Below are 21,266 nucleotides of genomic sequence, written 5' to 3'. Positions count from 1 at the left end.
TTTGAGCGATCCTTCTCTTCGATGTCATTCCTAAAAGAGATCCTGTTGTGATTCATTCTCTCCACACCTGTCCTACAGCTTCAGGCCAATGTGCCCACCACCACGATGCCAATTGGAACCATGCCTTTCATGAATGCCACATCCATCTGCATGAATGACCCTCCCCTCCCACCCCCTGCCACATGGCTGCCAATTCCGTATCACCCACAGCCCCCAGCAGGCCACAGAATCGTTCTGTCAGTCGAAAACACTTCACCCTTGTCTTCAATAGGATGCTTGAAGGTCTGGAAAACAGGCAGGTTGGGTGGTTTGATCATGGATTTTTTTTGTCCTATTCCTGTCCGGACAAAAACCAGATTGCCACTCCAGGCGACTCTCGGAGACGATACCACACTCGGACCCGCTGGCGGGCTCAAAGGGTATCCCTGTTGTAGTGCCAAATGCGTGCTACCATCTTCCAGAATGCGCTTTGTTTTACTCTCTTGCTGGTTGTGCCCAATTGTTGCCCTGCTGCTCCACTGTCAATTTACCTTGCGATTCCATGAGCCTTGCACTTGTAGAAGAAAATAAATGCACAAATATGGACATAACAAAGACAAATCTCAAACACTAAAGAAATCAAGATGAAACATGAATTAAATAGAAGCTGTTCACAACAGCCTTAGGTCATCCCCTATCCATACCCATGATCCATTCTTCCCCAAATGACCCCATTCCCAAGCAGTCCCCTTTTCCAAGTTTAGCTCCAAACCTTTCGCTCCAGAAGGATCGAAGCCTTTGTGTATGTTATAATAAGTAGAGTACCCGTCTTGCAGGCTAGCTTGTTCCAAGCATCAACACGTTCTCCTGACGCATACCTTTATTTGGGTGTTGTATAGGCAACTGAGAGCTGCCTCAATCGCTCCCGAAAATAAAAAAAATAAAAAACCCGGGTTACATGCATGAAGTAAAAACGAACCTACTCCTTATAGTTCAAAACACCAATGCACTGGAAAGCTTGGGGACAGGAGTACTGCACTGTGAAGGGAGGGATTTGTAATACCCTCTCCCACCTGGAGCGGCACGACATGATACACATTTACGTAAAGAATTTGCTTCCCTCCTCCCCCCCCCCTCCACCCCTGTGATCACCAGCAAAGTTTAAAATGCCCCTATCCAGACTTGAGATATAGGATGAGCATGAACTCAATGCATTAATTGGGGTCATGCTGATTCTGTATCTCAAGTCTGGATGTAATCGGCCCAGAACTGAAGGAGGAGTAGCGCAACGAATAAACACACACACACACACCGGTCTGTGAATTATAATAAGGATAATAAAGAAAAATCGTATTATTATGTAGGAGAAGATATATAGAAGAGAAAGTTGGTATTTGTCGCAATGTGGATGGTGGTGACAGGAAAACTGAAGAGTGGTTTTTCACCAAGGGACGACATCCCACTTCTGACTTCGTAGTCAGCGGAGGGTGGGGGGAGGGGGTGGGCGTGGGATCTGTTGGAGAAAAAGCCTTCAGCTCCATAAGGATGGACTCCCCTCAACTGGCCTCCAAAGCCAGTCGCCGACTGGGCATCCTCCGTTGTGCAAGGTCCTTCCTTGGCCCATCTGAGATCCTGACCACATACAAAGCTTTCGTACGCAGCCTGATGGAGTACTGCTCCCCCCTCCGGGCTGGTGCTCCTGCCTCTCACCTTTCTCGCCTTCACGCTGTGGAAACCAAGGCGTTTAGGATCATTAATATCTCCCGCGATGAGGCTGAGTCTTTGGGCCTCTCACCGCAGGCAGGTCGGTGGTCTTTCTGTCTTCTATCGTCTCTCTGGTCTCGCCCCCCCCCCCCCCCCGCTGTCTGAGATATGTCCCCACCCATATTTGCGCAGCGTGCTCAAGGTCTGCCAACAACAACCTTCTGGTAAAACTACCAAAATCACGAATCGCTGCTCACCTTCACTCTTTCACTCCCACAGTCTCTTCAATCCCACTCTTCCCCCACAGATCTTCAAAACAGCTGTTCACCACCACCTCTTATCTTCCCCATAAAAAACCACAATCTTTTCTACCCCCATTAATCCACCCCAAACCCACTTCCTACAAATTCCCTGCTTTCCTTCCCAAAAGTTCCCTGTGGTGTCGATCTTTTTCACCCCATGTTCCCCGCCCAATCCCTCTCCCTTCCACAGATATAATGTCTCTGTTATCCACCGTTTTGTCCTTCCCTCTCCCGCCCACCTTGTACTTTGTGTGTTAGCTCTCATACGAGCCTCGACAATGTATCCAATAATAAAATAAAAATAAATATAAAAATGATTTGGCATGTTATGATATAGACTATAGAGAAACAAAATATTTTGAAATGCTCTTTCAAGGTATTTCAGTGCTGGAGGCCATTTTGCTTATTCCTTTTTTATTCCTTCCGTTTCCCCTAACTCCCCTCCATCATCGAATCGACCTTTTTTTGGCAATTTCTTATTTACGTTGGGCTCATCTAGTCTGTTTCCAATTTTTCTTCCATTGTCTATTTAATTACTCTTCATCTTGCATATCTTATTATTTTGCACCTTTAATTATTGAAATGGCGATAACTAGTTATTCAAACTTTTTTTGTTAACTTAGATTTTTGCACTAAGTACCTTTCCTTTTTTTTTCTTTTTCTTGGCTTTCTCTCGACGTCAGAGCGAAGCATATGCAAGCAAATGGCCATGAAAGCACTGAGGAGTGACCGTCTTGGCTCTGCACTTGCTTGGAGTCTTCAGGCCAAGGATTCTGCCTCTGCGACACGTATTGCTGACCGGTATTATTACTATGAATATTAATTTTTACATGGTCTGAGGCTCGTGGAGGAGTTGCAACACAAAACATGCACGCACATGTATGCAGACAAGTGCATGAAACAACGGACTGACTTCAAACATACGCAGCGCTGACATGGGAAGAAGTGACGTAACTTCACGGGTTAATAGTGACACCATCTTCTGAGTAATAGTGACACCATCTTTGTCACCTTCCTGTTTTCTCTCTCCAGTCAGTGGGGAAATTATTGCATGTTTCCTGCAAGTTGCTATTTATTGCAAGTAGAAGAGATGACGGATATCAGGAAGATATGTAACGACCAACAATAATGTTCCATTGATGCACAAATCGAAAGTGTTTGTGTACTATATCCATTTGTCTGAAATTTTTTAATTTTCATTCCTCTTCTCACAATGCCATAGGTTCTTAGAAGATTATCGCTCATATGGCTTCCTCTCTCACCTTGACCTCATTGATAGCCTTGGCCCAAGTATGTTGGTGAGCGACAGACTCACCTTCTTGGGTGAGTTGGTCCATGGTGCAAGTTGTACTACTTTTCACACCTTTTCTCACTATTGTATTCTTCAGCTGTATTTTGTCATTTTTTTATTGACTATGGTAACAGTTTTGGTGAAATTATTTTGGCTGCGAGTTCTTGCGTCATTGTGAATTTTCTGCATATTTTTAGCCAAGTACCGGGAGTTCCATCAACTGTATGGTGAGAACCATTACAAAGAAGCAGCACAGCTGCTGCTCTCGCTCATGATGGCTCGTGTGGCTCCACGATATTTCTGGCTGAACCTCATGACCGATGCACTTCCCCTCCTCACGCAGGAGAAGGTTGGTTCATTCTGATAGCCCTGTGCCAACTGTGCACCTTTTTAAAATTTAATTTTCTCTCTCAGGTGTCCTGGGAAGACTTTTGCAATTACTTCAAAAGTGATAACTCTGAAACTACTAATATTTTGATGAGAACCATCCATTTATTTCTTCAAAACTTTTCAATGGGGATTATTGAGGAATCTGTGGCGTGCACTAGATATTTTGATACTTTGTGTGGTATCTTAGGATGAAACATGATGTGTATATTTGATTTCCTTGCCTTTGTTTTTCCATCTCAGGTTGTTTTTACATCCCAGCAGTGCTACAGGCTGTTGGAGTGCCTGCAAGAAATTGTGACAGAAAGGAATACGGAATCTGCAATGGTATGTTGTGGAAGTCATGAATGTTTCCTTTTATGATTGATGGGATATTTGATATTCCTTAACATGCCGCAACTATCACAGTAATAAAATGCATGCCAGGCTTTGCCCTGAGATTGCCGAATGGTAATCGGCTGAATTATAACATAGGTGTGAACAATCATGCGACTCGGTTGGCACTTCGTGTCATGAACATTTCATGCTACAATGAAGTGTCTTCCCTTCCGAATGGCAACCTCTCACTGGTATTGAACAATGTAATGAGATCGATGACAATTAAATATCAGGAATCACGAGTATATTTAATGCTTTTCTAAACAAAGAACACGAGGCAGGAATGACTATGGGGTCTCTGCAGAAGCTGAACAATAAATGTGTACTTGTTGAACAATAAAATTGCTTTAAAATCTTGCAAAACCTCCCATCTATTTCCGAAACAAACCTCTTGAAGAGGTTAACTCGCTCAAACGTTTGTGCTTTATCAACAGCCATGATCTTTTTTGGACAGACCAAATTTCGAAGATGGCTTCCAAAGCCAGCCACTGCCGACTGGGTATCCTTCGTCATGGATGGTCTTTCTGAACATTTCACAACTTACAAGGTCTTCAATTACTATCTGATGGAGTACTGCTCTCCCCCTTTGGACTGATGCCCCTGCATCACACCTTGCCCTTGATGCTGTGGAAAGTAAGGCCCTCAATTATTGGGATCTTCCATGATGAAGCTGAGTCCTGCTAGGCCTGTTACTTTTATATCACAAACAGGTTGGCCTCTCTGTATTCTACTGCCTCCTTTTTTTGGTCTTGCCCCTTTATGCGCCCTCTTGACTCTGTCCCTCCCACGTTTCTGCATGATGCACACGGTCTGTCAGTAACCTTGTTAAACTCCCAAAATCCAGGCTCATTGCTCACCTCCACTCATTATTATTTTTTCCTTTTTTCTCTCACCTGTAGAACCAAACTCCCCGGTCTTTCAGTCCCATTCTTCCCTCCAGGGCTTCACAACAGCTGTTCACCACTACCTTCGGTCATCTCTCATCCATACTCATCTATTTCTTCAACCATAATTACCCAACCACCAAGCACTCCCCTCTACCAGGTTATTGTGATTTCCCCAACTTTTAACCTCTTTTCATTTTTTCCTTTTCTGTTTCATCCCTGCTTTACCCCCTCCTCTTCTTCTTGTGTTGTGTGCAATTTGTACACTCGATGTGTTCTCATCAATTTGATCGCACTCTTTTTCTCTCACTTCTATTCTGGTGTTTCCTTTCCCCCTTTACATTGTGTTGCATTCCATTCTGCTCTTTCTTCAATGAGACTTGACCGTGTATACAAAAGAAAAGATACCTGACTGGCCACAGAACCAAAATCAAAGGAACAAATCAAAAGAATACTGGGATGAGAATGAAATGGAGGGCAACACAAGTTTGTGATCGCTGCTGGATGATGGTTGCCGGGCGCGACGAGCCTGTTCAGAGCCTGAACCAGGTCGGTTCTCACATTGCTGTCACAGCCTCTGTGTGGGATGGCCACTAACCCCCTTGGTGTACACTGTAAATCTCGCTGGAAACTGAACTGCATGCTCCCCACTCACGTCCAGCTCAGCTCCATCAACTGTCAGCCACTCAGGGAGATCTCCAAACTGCTAAATCAACTTGGCTGAAACGCTCTGCCACATCGTAAAGGTATCGGGCCATGTCTTCCCCACACCAACCTGGCCGGCCAGCATTATCAGGTGCCTTTGCATTCCGGAACACCTTCCAGTTCGGCCTCGGTCACATTTGCCACGGCGGCCGTGGGGTCTCCAAATTCTACGGCAGCCGCAGTATTTCCACGGTCACACAATGTAGCAGTCACATATGTTTTTATTTTTCGGGTAGCCGCACGGCGTGTTTATAAATTGTGGAGACCGAAAACGTGGGGGTGCCGTACGGTCTTTGATTTGATGTCGCACGGTGAGCTTAGGGCATCCCTGCGGTGGCAATATAATTTTCAAGGCAGACGCAAGGAGACCTCAAGGTGCCCGCAAGGCGATCGCAGGGGGGCCTAAGGCGAACGTGCGGCCAGACGGACGGTAACGAGTGGGTATATATATACCAGTCCTTTTTTTTACTGAAATAAAAATATACCAGTATATATAACTGAATATACTATAACTATAATATACCGTGGTTCCCCAGAATCCGAACGGCCAAGCTGTTTGAACAAATTGGAATCTGAACAATTTTTTCGAGAAAGTTTGGCCCTAAAAACCCAATACATTAAAAAAAAAACCGAACAAAACATAGCGTTCATGTTTGTTCATGTGTCTCCCCCACCTGTTCGACCCGCATCTTCGCGCTTTGTTCATTCAGTTCGTCGGTGGAAGTACTCAGTCACATTTGCTCTACGGCGAGGATATGGCGGCGTACGCCCTCTGAATTGACAGAAACGTGCAGCGGCCGCAGAGAAACTGAGGTGGCCTTAGGGTGGCCCTACGCCGTTTGGCTATATTTTACAGGCCGTAGGGGCGCCGTGGAATTATAACTGCGGAGTTATACCTTTTTTCATTTCTACGCTCACCGTAGCAATTCGACAAAGCCAAGCTATGACGTAGATGTGTTCCACGTCGATCGTACGTAGGGCGTACGGTGGGCTTGCGTTTTCCGTGCGGCTGCCGTAAGCTCTTCTTAATGAAAAATGAATTTTCCCAACCCCCAAAAAATTACGGCACCCCCATGTTTTCGGTCTCCACAATTTATAAATACGCCGTGCGGCTACCCGAAAAATAAAAACATGTGTGACTGCTACATTGTGTGACCGTGGAAATACTGCAGCCGCTTTATAATTGCGAGTGTCCGTACATTTTGTAGACCCTCTGGGCGCCGAGTCAAATGTGACTTAGGCCTTACCTCGTGTTTTCACCTTCATTTTTTTTTTTTAAATCATCTTGTGTTTTAATTAATAACAAAAAAAGCAATCCGATCACGTGGTGTCAGGTAGTCACACAGATCGCAAGGCCACCGTACGGCGACTGTGTCAATAGTGTGGCTGCCGTAGTTTTTTTGGGGTTGGGAAAATTCATTTTTCATTGAGAAGAGCTTTCGGCAGCTGCACGGAAAACGCAAGCCCACCACACGCCCTATGTACGGTCGACGTGGAACACATCTACGTCATAGCTTGGCTTGTCTAATTGCTACGGCGAGCGTAGAAATGAAAAAAAGTTATAACTCCACGATTTCATTCCACAGCGACCCTACGGCCTGTAAAATATAGCCAAACGGCGTAGGGCCACCCTGAGGCCACCTCAGTTTCTCTGCGGCCGCCGCACGTTTCTGTCAATTCAGAGGGCTGTCAATTCGCCTTATCCTCGCCGTAGAACAAATGTGACTGAGGCCTTCCCAGTGTGGTATGGACCTGCAAGAAATAATCGCAAAACGATAAAGAAAGGAGGATTTTTTTTCTTTTTTTTTTTTAAACAAGGTTGCTAAAATTGCTCCTCCATAAACTTTTGGATCAAGTGTGCATCATTCACCAAATATGTATGCAAACAAGAGATTTACCACAACCACTAAAGAGTGTTCTCACACTCCTTGTCACACACATTGCAAGATTATTCTTCATTCATTGTTATTATTTCGATTCCCCAACCTATTTTAAATTTTTATTTTTCAAAGTTAATTCTTGAAAACCAGAGGCAGCTGCAGTGGAGCTGACAAGTGTCTGACATTTGGCTGAAAAATGGATTGGGCTGTACATAGATATTTTTTGTTTCAAAGGTTTTTTGTTGTTGATGTTCTTTTTGCATCCCATTAAAAGCAAAACATCTATTGATGTTATTTTAAACTATCTTGCAAATGCCTATCAAATGAATAGTTTGAACTGCTCATTGCATTTTTACTGATTTTTCTTTACATCTTGGCTCTGTTGATATTGACTTTTTTTTTCCCGATATCGATGTACAGGTGGGGTCATACTGTTACATACCTGTATATCGATATTATTTAAAAAAAAAATATATATATATATATATAATTTTTATGCAGGTTCCAAAAATATGTAACGTTTCTGATGGTCCATTATGTATTCATATATGACGTACACATCATTGACACACAGTAATTTTTCAAAGTATTCCGACATGGGGTCCCCCCCCCCCATGATGAGAATGAGAACAGTTATTTTACTTCCAACTTCAACTTGTATTAAAAGTGATTTTGTAAAAGTGAGATCAGTGTGTGTAACAGTGCAGGTCAATAATTGAGATCCATCGCTATCGCCGTACCGGTGTGATCATACCGGTATCGCTTTCATTCCGGTATCTCAGATCACTGACTCGGCACAGACTTTCTAAAGCACACCCGATTCATATAAATAATCACCAATTGGCAATTGCTTTAAAACGAGCCACGAGGACAAAGAAAAATGTGATTGCTTGTACGGATGCTCGGATGTTGAGGGTTAAAAGTTAAAACACACTGTACTTTCTTCCTGGTACGTCTTGATGTCATACGTTTCACTGTTCCTGTTCCATGTTTTGCTGAGACGCTGAGTGCATCAACAATTTTAAAATAATGTACAGTATTTAAAGATTGTAAATGACTTTCTTCGATTTGTTGGTGATATATAACGGGTTTTTTTCAGACAACTAATGAATGTCAAAAGGTGCATGAAAGCAATTTTAAAAAACTTTTTTTTTGCATTAAAGCAAATTAAAATGTACTTGTTTATCCACAACATACAGTTTTAAGCATTGGCGAAGTAATTTGCTGCTCCTCAACGACTCGTGTTTCTGCAGAATGAAGAGGTACACGCGGAAGATATCTTAATTATCCGTGAAGCCATCGCGAGCAACCTTGCAAGGACCATAATCCAAGAAAGAACAGAAAAAGTGCTTTGATCAGCCTTTGCTTGTATTTCAAAAGGGATATTCCAGTGTGAAACAGCTTATAAAGCAAGTATTGATTCTTTATTCTTTGCATCTGGAGAAAGTATGAGTTGAAATTGTGTGAAAACTTGCACACAAATACCACTGTTTTTTTTTTTGTTTGTTTTTTTTGAAATGATTTATTTTGAATAAACCTTTATACTTCACTTTTGTGTCTGGTTCATCAGCTTGAGACAAGAATAATCCATCAAGTGAGATAAAATGGTTAAGATGTTTTCTTACTAATTTACAATTTATCCGTGGTCGATGTTCAAAATGGAAAATTCGAAGATATCCCAAAACACAAGAAGAATTTAAAAGGTGGTGTTTTACACAGCCAATAATATGAGACCCCACAAGGTGATGATTTTGTTTTTTAAACCACCAAAGTGACCAGATGGTAACATTTACCAACTTGATTTCAGGATGTTGCTGCTCCTCACCCTCACCCTCACCCTATAGTTCTTCTGCAAAGTCAGTCATGCTTCAACTTCAAAAATCCATGCTGGCTGCACACCTCAACTCTTTTAGTTACTTGCTTCTTCTATCCTTGTCCCTCTCTTCCCTCCAGATCTTGAAGCAGGCAGTGCACCACCATCTCGTGGCATCTCCCATCCTTACTCAAAATATTTTTAACCCCCATTGACCCTGCCTAGCCCAACCCTCTTACTTCTTGTTTTATATCTCTCTCTTCCTCTCCATTCCCTCCCTAACTCTCACTCTCACCCTCTTCCTGGTCGTTCATTCCCTTGCTTATTGTGTCCAACTATTTCCCTGCTGCCCACTGTTACTTCACACCTTTTGCTACCTCTCTCTCATGAGCCTCAATCTTATAAAGTAGAAAAATCACTTTATGCCATGTGTGCAAACGATAATTTCACAACATTCAGATTCTATCTGAACAGAAAAGGTACAGGATTTAAATTTTCTCAAGTCAAAAAAAACTCCAGTGGAAGATGTCATCACAAACGATGGAACCTTACAAATAACGGAATATATTTTGGCACAGTTTTGAAAACGGCATTCTTGTTTGGAGTGGGACACCACAGTCTACAAGGTGTTTTTTTGCCAGAAGAATACTATACTTTGTGAAGGCTAGTGTCTGTTTCTGATGGTGGAAATTTTGAAAAACCGGTTTTATTGAATGATAGTTGACACGATATGCTAACCACAGTTGAAAGCAGAGTGAATTTGACATTTCAGGCATTAGTGCTTAGTCGGAGCAAGAAAGAATAGTGATTAATTACCACATTGATTGTTTTTTTAATTATATGTAAATGTTCAGAAATTCCACCCAAATATCACTTGTTTATCATCACGTCTGTGATTCAAACTCCCAAATGCCATTCAAACTCCCAAACATCAAACATATTTGATGCCATTTTGTGTTTAATAGCTTTTTCTACTTGATGACAACACCATCCATACACTGTCGGTGCGGTTTTGTGTGGAAGAGCTGTGCCTTCTCAAGAATCTCATGGAATTATGTCGATGCTGACCAAGTGTGTACTTGTTCCTTGTCGTTCTTTGCCTTGAAGCACAGCTTCTCAAGAATTGTGTTAGGTGGTTATCAGCCAATTAATTCCACTTGTGGTGGACATGCTGCAATACTGTGAATTTACAGAACATTGTTCTCATTATAGCAGAACCACAAGGCTGTAGTAGCATGACAATCAAATAGGTATATTTCACGAGACTCAGTGGTGAAATGGTTAAAGCATCTGCTCCGTTTCTGTGGAAGTCGGTGGCTCAAACCCCGTGGGAGTCCTTCCAAAGATATATATATATATATATATATTTTTTTGGTATGTACTACTTCCTTGCTTGATGCTTCGCATGTAAAAGGTAGACCACATACATATAGAGATGAACAACCAACCATAGACATAAACAACCATAAGATGGCAATCATAGCATATGGCTTTGTCGGACCCAATGGCCTCCTCATATATTAAAGTTCTTTGAAAGGTAGCATGTATGCATATTTTTCAGAAAACGACTTGGGGGGGGGGGGGTGGTTAATGATGGCTAATAATTCATCATTTCTCTCTCTTTGAATATTAGTGCAGTGTTTATAATGCCAACGAGCAACGACCAGGATTGAATGTCCTGCCAGAAACCAGAAAAATGGACGCATTTCTCGGGTGTTGCAAAGAACAAAGCCGTACTTGCAGAGTACTATACAAAATACATCACTAAAATGGGTCCAACCTTTGTAAACCAAGAACAAGTACTCTACATCAGAGGTAGAAAGGATTACAAAACAATCAATATCACTTCAAGTTGCGTTCCAGAAGTACCAATCTTGCAATCAAAACGAGAGTAGGCTGATACCCATATCATTCCTCAGGCAGCAGATTATGGTTGTGACAAAATAGTGGTATGCAGTCCTGACACCGATGTTCTCGCACTTCTTGTGCACCATCAGCCAGTTATTGCAGCACAGGAAATACATTTCATCACAGGGCATGAAGGAAAACAGACCACATTCGTTCAGTATGCCTGGTGTTGGCTTAATGGTTAGGGTGGTGGGCTTGGGATCGTAGGATCCTGAGTTCAAATCCCACTCAGTGGTTGAATTAATACCAGGTGGGGTTGACTCTGCCTGTCATCCTTCCGAGGTCGCTAAAATTAATGCCAGCTTGCTGGTATCCTGTGTCGGAGTGGCGACCCATTCAGGATTGTGCCCAATAGCCAAGGACCAACTTAGTACAAGCACTAATTGTGCTTAAGCAGCACCAACGCTCTGCACAGAGTATGTTCCCAATGGATGGATGGATTAGTTCAGTACATACCAGTGAATGACATATACAATGCACTCACCACTACATGGCGAAACATATTTCTCTTTGTGGATAGCATGACTGGATGTGACACAGTAAGCTCTTTCTCTTTCTTTGGAAAGTGGCTGTGTTGGGAATACTGATGCAGAAAACCCAAGGATTCCAGGACCTTTCCAGTTTGAGAACGACATCAGTCTTGACAAAGAACCAAGAAGTGATAGCTACTAAGTTTGTTGGAACAATGTATGGGAATGCAGAAACCGAGTCAACGAACACTTTGAGGCGTGAGAAGGCTCGCAAGAATGTTTTGGCCAACAAATTGCTCCCAATGGAAGACAGCTTTCATCTTAACCTCATCAGAGCCGTTTATCAATTGATGACGTGGCAATAATGAACAACACCAATCCATGAACTCCCTGATGTCACACCGTTTGGATGTATGAAATATCCAGATGGTTCTCTGTAGACACAAATACTAAATCGGTTTCATGCAGCCCCAGATTTACTGAACAGCTTAATCTGTGACTGCAGCACTTGTGACACAAATTGTCCATGTAAGACCCACAAGTCCATGTCAGACCTGTGAATGTACTTGCAGTAGATTTAGATGACATTGAAGAGTTGTGCGAGTCCTTTCATATTGATTCCACTTGTAAACTTTATGGAAAGTGATTCTAATGTTTGAAAGCTAATTTTATGCATCAGTAATCCCAAGGAAATCATGTGTGACGAGGAACTATGAGTTAATCCATGTGCTTTTGCAGTGATTGACATAAGAGTTTATGTGCATATATAATGTGAACTGTTACTTTATATCCTCCATCTATACATTTTTGGAAGCATTCTATTTTGAGACCGAATGATCATTTTAAAGGTGATATTAGATGTAGAAATACATTGTCTGGAAGCTGATAAACTATAAACCAGATATGAATACCTATTGAGTTATTATTCCAACAGTGGAATGAGATGAAATATGATGTCACATCTTTATTTTACTATTTGTTTGTATGTGCTCCAGACTCTGGCAAATATATTGTACATACAAGATAAAACATAATAGGTCAGGTATGGGAGCATGTGCCAGAACAGCGCGTCGCTGCGTCCACTTTCCGCCGGTACTCCGGGGGCCTCCGTCTGGCCATCCCCCAGGCAGATGCCAGGCCCATCCCCATCTCCTTGAGATGATGGTCAACCTGCTGCAACCATGAGGCACGTGGTCGGCCCACTGGCCTCCTCCACTCATGAGACTCCCTCGCTGAGAGAATCTGGTGAGCAGGATCAGCGTCAGGAAAACGAGCCACATGTCCATACAGCCGCAGCTGACGCTCACGGACTATGCAGGTAACAAATCTCATCCGAGTCTCTCTCAGCAACCGCTCGTTGGACACAAAATCCGACCAGCGATAGCCAAGGATTCTCCGAAGAGACCTGGTACCAAAGGAATTAAGTCTCCGTCTCAGATCCTTGGTCAAAGTCCAAGTCTCGCACCCATAGAGCAAGACTGGAAGTACCAAGGACCTGAAGACTCGGACTTTCGTCCTCCCGCACAGGTACCGGCAGCGCCACACCCCATGATCCAGTGAATCCATGACTCCCCAGGCCCGACCCAGACGTCTATTAACCTCCGGCTCACAACCTGCGGAGACATGAATATCACTGCCAAGGTAAATGAATCTATCCACGACCTCAACATCCTCACCACAAACAGACACAGACAGGACAGCAGCATCCAAGATGTCACCGAAAGCCTGGATCTTTGTTTTGACCCAAGAAATCCGTAATCCCAACGGCTCCGACTCCTCATTCAGCACCTCGAGGGCCCCCAAGAGGATGTCTAAAGTCTCCGCAAAGATGACTGCATCATCTGCAAAATCAAGGTCCGAGATCTTGACATTGCCAAACGATGCACCGCAACTTGATCTCTCCGACATCCTCCCAAAAATCCAGTCCATACAAGTGCTGAAAAGTGTGGGGGCAAGTACACATCCCTGACGAACTCCAGTAACAACTGGAAATAAGTCAGAGGCGGTACCACCACACTTCACAGCACTCTCAGTACCAGAGTAGAGTTCAGACATCAGATCGATCAGTTTCGGTGGCACCCCACGAAGACCAAGAATCCTCCAGAGGACATCCCGATTCACTGAATCGAACGCTTTACAGAGATCAACATAGGCTGCAAGCAGCCCCTGCCGAAACTCTCGTCTGCGTTCAGTGAGGACACGAAGAGCAAGGATACGGTCAATCGTTGACCTCTTTGGTGTAAAGCCTGACTGCTCTGGACGCTGGTGCTCAAGCAGATGGTGGCGAACCCTATCAAGAATTATCCGAGCAAAGACCTTGCCCGGCACTGAGAGCAGCGTCACCCCTCGGTAGTTGTTGCAGTCTTGGCGATCACCCTTCCCTTTCCAGAGAGGGACAACAAGGCCCCTCTTCCAGTCAGTTGGGATGATGCCTGTGTTCCAGGCAGAGCACAAAACTGCATGCAACGACGCGAGTGCAGCATTTCCACCAGCCTTGAGAAGTTCAGCATGGATGCCACAGATCCCTGGAGCTTTGCCCCGTTTCAACTGGTTCACCGCAGCCCGTGTTTCCACAAGCGATGGTGGACCACAGTTGATTCGAGGGTCAGCAACAGGGATTGTAACACCCTTGACGTCCAACTCGACAGCTGGGGGATCAGCCTGGTACAACCGCTCAAAGTAACCGGCCCAGCGGGCCTTCACTTCAGACTCCTCTGTCAAGAGCCTACCACTCTCTGCTCGAACTGCATTGCTCCGAGGGATGGGCTTGGATGAACGTAATGCGCGAATTCCCCTGTAAGCGGGACGAGAATCACCTGTCCACAGGTGATGCTCTACCCCCTCACAGATTCCTCGCACATAGGCCTCCTTGTCCACCCTCAGTGCACGTACAGTTTTACGCCTCAGCTCCCTGAACAGCTCAGCTCTGCCATTCAGCCTGGCCCTGCGACTCTGGTCAATGGTATCCAGTGTCCCTTGAGAGACAAAATTCTTCTTTGCCCTGCGGTGAACTCCAAGGCATCCACCGGCAACATCAAGCACGGTGGTCTTGAAGGTGCTCCACAACTCTTCAGGACCCCCCACAGCTCCCACACCCCCAAGTGTCCACTCAGCCTGTTCGCAAACTCCTCAGCTACTCTCTCATCCCTGAGCTTGGCAACATCCAGCCTAGGCTGGGATGGTACCATTCTCCAGGATTTAAGGTGCAGCTTTAGAGTTGCTACAACAAGCCTGTGGTCAGTATTGAGGAACTGAGCACTCCGGTAGACCCTGCAGTTCTGGATCATCCTCCAACGACCGTCAATGAGGACATGGTCAATCTCCTTTGCCACACCGCCAGCGTTGGAATAGCAAGTCCAGCGATGAGCTTGTGGGCGCTGAAACCATGAACCAGCCACCCTAAGTCCATGACTTCTTGCAAAGTCAAGGAACTTAGTGCTATTCTGGTTCATAGTTCCTGACCCATGGGGACCAACACACACCTCATAACCATCCCTATCAGTTCCAGTCGATGCATTGAAATCCCCCAAGACTAGAAGTGTATCTCGTCTGGGGCACTGATCAACCACAGACTCGAGTGTGGCGTAGAATGCATCCTTCACGGTAAGATCACTCGCCTCAGTCGGAGCATAAATAGAGACCAGGGAAATGACACCTAAGGAGTGACGAATCCTTAATCTCATAATACGCTCGTTGACCGGTGTTACCTCAATTATCATTGGGGTCAGCTTATTGGACACAGCTACAGCAACTCCTTGGGTATGGTAACCATCAGAGCGACCAGACCAATAGTAGGTGTAACCACCCACCATTATCTCGCCGCAATCCGGTCTCCGAACCTCAGAGAGAGCTGCAATCCCGATGTCCAAACGCTTGAGCTCAGATGATAACAGAGACAGGTGATCATCCTCTCTTAGGGATAGGACATTCCAGGCACCCACCCGAAGGGACCGCCTCAGGTTAACCCAAGGAGACCGCCGTCTGGTGGACGACACCTCAGCACCACTCCGACACACTCTCCCGCAATCTGACCCAGGGATGTTACCCCGTGGTTTCCCTCCTATCAAAGATTGGGGGTCCCGAAGGCTTTGCCCCAATCCCATCATCCGGTGAGCTGCCCTGCGAAGGGAAGCTGCACAGGAGGTACTCCCACGGAGTGGGTTTTCAGATTTTTTTGCGTTTTTGCGTTTTGCGGAATGAAGCGTTTTACGGTGGCTGGAGTGCAAATCCTGCCACCAACCTCCTAATAAGAAGTAACCCAACTGCAGGAGGACGTCCGCAGACACAGTTGGGCACTAGATATGGATGGCCGTTGGCTCACAAGGAGCTCCTCCGCCCTTTGACAGGTTTTGTTTTTAATCCTGCTGGGTGTCCATATCCAAACACCCTCCTCACCAGAAAACCTGGTGGGGGAGACGGTTTAGTCGCCGACAACCCGACCATGGAACAGGTTAGTACAGGTTTACATGGTACCTGTAGCAGGTCACAGATCGAACCTGACCTGACAAGAGGGTGGCCTCTCCCTAATAAATAAACTCTCCCTAAACATAATATACTCCCTCTCCCTAAACATAATAGCCTTTGGAATACCTCAAACATGTTGATTAGAAACAGAATTATGGTCAAAATAGTGTTAAATCAGGTTAAATTGACAGCCATATTGGATTTATGCAAATATGGCATTCTCCCTTTGTGTTCCAGACTTATTCACATGTATTGTTCATTTTATAAAGAAGTCATATTCTGTGTCTGTGTCTGTGAATGTGAAACGCCAATCATGCACAAACTGCTGGGCTAATTGCCACCAAAGTTGACATTGACCAAATTGGACCTCCTGTTGAATATGGACTCCTTTTTATGGCTTATGATGATATTGCTAAATGAAATTCTAAATTATTTATTTTTTATTTATTGTGTTGGTTTGTAGGTGGAGCCCTCAATGCGACCCATTCCCGATCCCCAACAGTTTGTAGGTGTGGCATCGACGTGACCCCTTCTCGCGTTGTTTTATCGAGATTTTTCCTTTTCAGAGCGATTTCAAAAGTGAAGATGTCTTTCTGCCTGAGATCCCTATCATCCCAACTGATGATAGGGATTAACAAGGCTCAAGGACAATCTATACAGGTGGTTGGACTAAATTTGACGACTTTTTGCTCTTGTCGTGGGCGGCTTCATGTTGGATGATCTTCTTTCGGCGGAATGGAAAACATTTACATTACTTTGCACTAGAAGGCAAGACCAGGAAAATTGTTTACGAGGCTCTTTGATGTTCTTTAATTTATAGTATTACTGTTTGTGTATGTATGTGTTATGCTATGTCTTTCAGAAAATAAAAGTTTTGAAATAAACGTGTTTTGGTCCTCATTTCCTTTTCATTGTCAATAATTATCAATCTTCCCTCCTGAGCAATGCATCCCTGTGAGTACACAATAAAACATTCAAGTCTTTGAAATCACTCAAAAATGTTGATTAGAAGCAGAATCATAGCCAAAATAGTGAAAACCCGGTCAGATCAGATATGGCTGGGTCACTCTTGGACTAAAACAAATTAGTAATGATGTACCGTACTCGTATGCCAGGGCGGCATCATGCATTTTCTCACTCCTGGAATGCTTCTAATCACAAAAAATATCTGGCAACTTTTGGGACTGCCAGTTGCACTCCATGATTTTTTTTTTGGGGGGGGGGGGTGGGGTGGGTCTTGTTTGCAGCACTATTAACCCCGCTTTTCCTTTCAGTTCATCGGATAATTATGCACATCACCAACAAAAGTACCAAATTACAGACAGAACAAAATGCTTAACTTCTTCATTTGTATGCCACACTAGGCTGCGGGGTTGCATCAAACCTTCAAAAAAAATAAAATAAAAAGAGTTGCCTCACACCATATCCTTCTCAAGACTGTGCATGGTATGTATTCTATGAATACCATCTATAGTTTGCTGAGGGTGCGGCCGTGCCGTTGACACAGTGTCCTCTGCTCGTTAGGGCAGGAATTTGGAATGTTGGACCAGAACAAATTCTGGCAGATGGGACACCCGTACAGCATTTTGTTTTCCTCACGCTCACCTCTAGGTTTTCTAGCCTGGGTTCGAATCCTGATCCAGCTCAGGGGCAGACTGAACGAGGACGTGGGCCATCACGTGGGACCCATACTCCAAAAATGTTTTAAAAGCTTTACGTTTTCAGAAGGAGGAGATGAAAGTGATTTTAGAAGGTATATTTCAAACATTGTATATTAATGGTTGAGGGCTGAAACTTGATTTTGATTGATTCTAGAAAAAAACACAATGCAGACAAATCATTTACTGCTGTGAAACATACTTTACCTGCTTTAAAACAAACAACATTTACTGCTGTTAAACATACTTTACCTGCTTTAAAACAAACAACATTTACTGCTATTAAACATACTTTACCTGCTTTAAAACAAACAACATTTACTGCTGTTAAACATACTTTACCTGCTTTAAAACAAACAACATTTACTGCTGTTAAACATACTTTACCTGCTTTAAAACAAACAACATTTACTGCTGTTAAACATGCTTTACCTGCTTTAAAACAAACAACATTTAATGCTGTTAAACATACTTTACCTGCTTTAAAACAAACAACATTTACTGCTGTTAAACATACTTTACCTGCTTTAAAACAAACAACATTTACTGCTGTTAAACATACTTTACCTGCTTTAAAACAAACAACATTTACTGCTGTTAAACATACTTTACCTGCTTTAAAACAAACAACATTTACTGCTGTTAAACATACTTTACCTGCTTTAAAACAAACAACATTTACTGCTGTTAAACATACTTTACCTGCTTTAAAACAAACAACATTTACTGCTGTTAAACATACTTTACCTGCTTTAAAACAAACAACATTTACTGCTGTTAAACATACTTTACCTGCTTTAAAACAAACAACATTTACTGCTGTTAAACATACTTTACCTGCTTTAAAACAAACAACATTTACTGCTGTTAAACATACTTTACCTGCTTTAAAACAAACAACATTTACTGCTGTTAAACATACTTTACCTGCTTTAAAACAAACAACATTTACTGCTGTTAAACATACTTTACCTGCTTTAAAACAAACAACATTTACTGCTGTTAAACATACTTTACCTGCTTTAAAACAAACAACATTTACTGCTGTTAAACATACTTTACCTGCTTTAAAACAAACAACATTTACTGCTGTTAAACATACTTTACCTGCTTTAAAACAAACAACATTTACTGCTGTTAAACATACTTTACCTGCTTTAAAACAAACAACATTTACTGCTATTAAACATACTTTACCTGCTTTAAAACAAACAACATTTACTGTTGTTAAACATACTTTACCTGCTTTAAAACAAACAACATTTACTGCTGTTAAACATACTTTACCTGCTTTAAAACAAACAACATTTACTGCTATTAAACATACTTTACCTGCTTTAAAACAAACAACATTTACTGCTGTTAAAGCTACGGTTTCAAACTTTACAGAAAATGGTTGTGAATCATAAACGTGTTACAGAAAACTGGGTTTGTATCCTCTTTGCCTAAAAAAAAAATTATTAACCATCTTCACACGTATTTTTTGCTAATCTTATCGACTTGTTGAGAAATGGTGTTCAATAGACAAGGGTGAGAATTGACTCGGTCGGTCTGAATGTGCCGCTATCTCCTTTATTTTGGATCATACGGCTAAAGTGACCACTTGTTTTTCTCCGTAAAGTCTTCAGCTAAATGAATGACACGGAGAAATAAAAAAATTAATTTTGTCCATGTGTGCATTTTAGTATCTCCACCACACTATTTTGTTTGTTATTTGCGAAAATCGAAACTTTTTAAAGTATATTGGGTGGTCTTGTACGTTATTGTATCCGTGTCTGTGTTTGTTTGTATGTCATTCGCCGAAGGTCACAATTTCAAACCGATCTTAACGAAACTTCACCACCTGGTATAATTGGTCATAAGCAAGAAGCCGATTGTTTTTGAGGTCAAAAGGTCAACACAGGCCAAAGGTCAACAACTTTGTAAAATTTCTAAAATCCTCAATTTTCATCCCATTGACTAGAAATTTGAACAGGATTTTCATATCCGTTCACTGAATTTAACCACCAATTATTTGTGAGGTCAACATAGGCCAAAAGGTCAACAGGGGCCGGATTTCTAAAATTGTCAATTTTCATCCCATTGACTTGAAATTTGAGGAAGAGTTGTAAATTTGGTCATTGAATTCAACCACCAATTATTTTTTAGGTCAACATTGACAAAAAGGTCAACATCGGCCAAAAAAATCGACATCGGCAAATTTTCTAAAATATCCAAGTTTTATCCGATCGACTTCAAATTTGACGAATGTTTGCATATTTGGTCATTGAATTCAAACACCAATTATTTTAAGGTCAACATCGGTCAAAAGGCTAACAGCCAAATTTTTGAAATCGTCAATTTTAATTCCTGATTGACTTGAAGTTTGAACAGGATTTGCATATTTGGTCATTGAATTCAGCCACCAATTCTTTTGAAGGTCAAATTTTGTTTTATGGATATCGCAAGTATCGTGCTTTGCACATCTTTCCTTTTTTTGTTTGTTTGTGTGCAGGATATCTCAAGTTGTGGATGGATTTGGATAAAATTTGGTGGGTGGGTTGGGTGTCTGACGAGGACTAATTGATTCGATTTTGGTGAAGATCCGAATTTGGTGCAGGTATGCACTCTGCCGAGTGCCCTTCCAGTTATGTACTGTTTCAGGCCGTTTGTCTGATATGTGCTCGACAGCAAGAGGTGCACCAGTTTGTGGTTCGTAGGTTATTGTATTTAAAAAAAAATTACGGTCTCGTTATTATTCTGCATATTTATGCACAAATAGTTGTTTTTGGAGACTTTTATTTTGCTCAAATTGTTCAAAAATGTATGTGGGGCGGGGGGGGGGGTGCTAAAGACCCTTTTTGACCGAGGGTCCAGCTGAATACGTTCAGGCTGCTCCTGATCTTGCTATAAACTGTCATCCTGGTGTTGCCCAGGCAGGTCAGGTCAGCTATGGGAGCATGCGTCGTTGCGTCCACTTTCCGCCGGTACTCCAGGGGCCTCCATCTGGCCATCCCCCAGGCAGATGCCTGGCCCATCCTCATGTCCTTGAGATGCTGATCACGTGATTGGCCCATTGGCCTCCTCCACTCACGAGGCTTCCTCGCTGAGGATGATTCATTTCTCGGATTGACGTTAAACCGGCCGTCCCCTCTGCCAGTATTCGTTGGGAGATGTTACAGATCCCAAGGCGTCCTACATGAAGAGAAGGCAAGCTATCGCTGGCATCCTGAACCAATCCCAAATTCCTGCCGGAACCGACAGAAGGCAGTGCAGCCACGCCCTCGGCCAACGAAGCCACTCGCTGTCCCTTTCGACATAAAAAGATGTCACGCCCATTAAACGTGATCCTGCGAACCTGGTCGTTTCCATAAGTATTGGGAGGACGTTGGGTTATAATTAGTAAAGATTGCTTGAGAGAGATTTCAAGCCAGAACAAGGTTCTCTATCGAATAAAACATTTC

The 21,266-nt window shown here is 43.0% G+C and overlaps 1 protein-coding gene across 1 annotated transcript in view; it reads left to right on the top strand.

Moving 5' to 3' along the window:
* Nucleotides 1-9,059, top strand: part of LOC147018334 (nuclear pore complex protein Nup85-like) — a 65,749-nt gene extending 56,690 nt beyond the window's left edge. The window contains exons 16-20 of the mRNA XM_085897890.1: nt 2,669-2,786; nt 3,208-3,308; nt 3,474-3,625; nt 3,907-3,990; nt 8,764-9,059. Of these exons, the coding sequence (XP_085754016.1) occupies nt 2,669-2,786; nt 3,208-3,308; nt 3,474-3,625; nt 3,907-3,990; nt 8,764-8,865 (557 nt within the window). The 3' untranslated portion in view covers nt 8,866-9,059. The remainder of the gene's footprint in view (nt 1-2,668; nt 2,787-3,207; nt 3,309-3,473; nt 3,626-3,906; nt 3,991-8,763) is intronic.
* Nucleotides 9,060-21,266: the final 12,207 nt, after the last annotated feature.

This window comes from Eptatretus burgeri, chromosome 10 (assembly GCF_056783735.1).
Source record: "Eptatretus burgeri isolate ZD-2024b chromosome 10, Ebu_testis_v1, whole genome shotgun sequence".
Classification (NCBI taxonomy): domain Eukaryota; kingdom Metazoa; phylum Chordata; class Myxini; order Myxiniformes; family Myxinidae; genus Eptatretus; species Eptatretus burgeri.
Note: the sequence above shows the minus strand (reverse complement) of the source record. Positions and strands in the feature narration are given on the sequence as shown.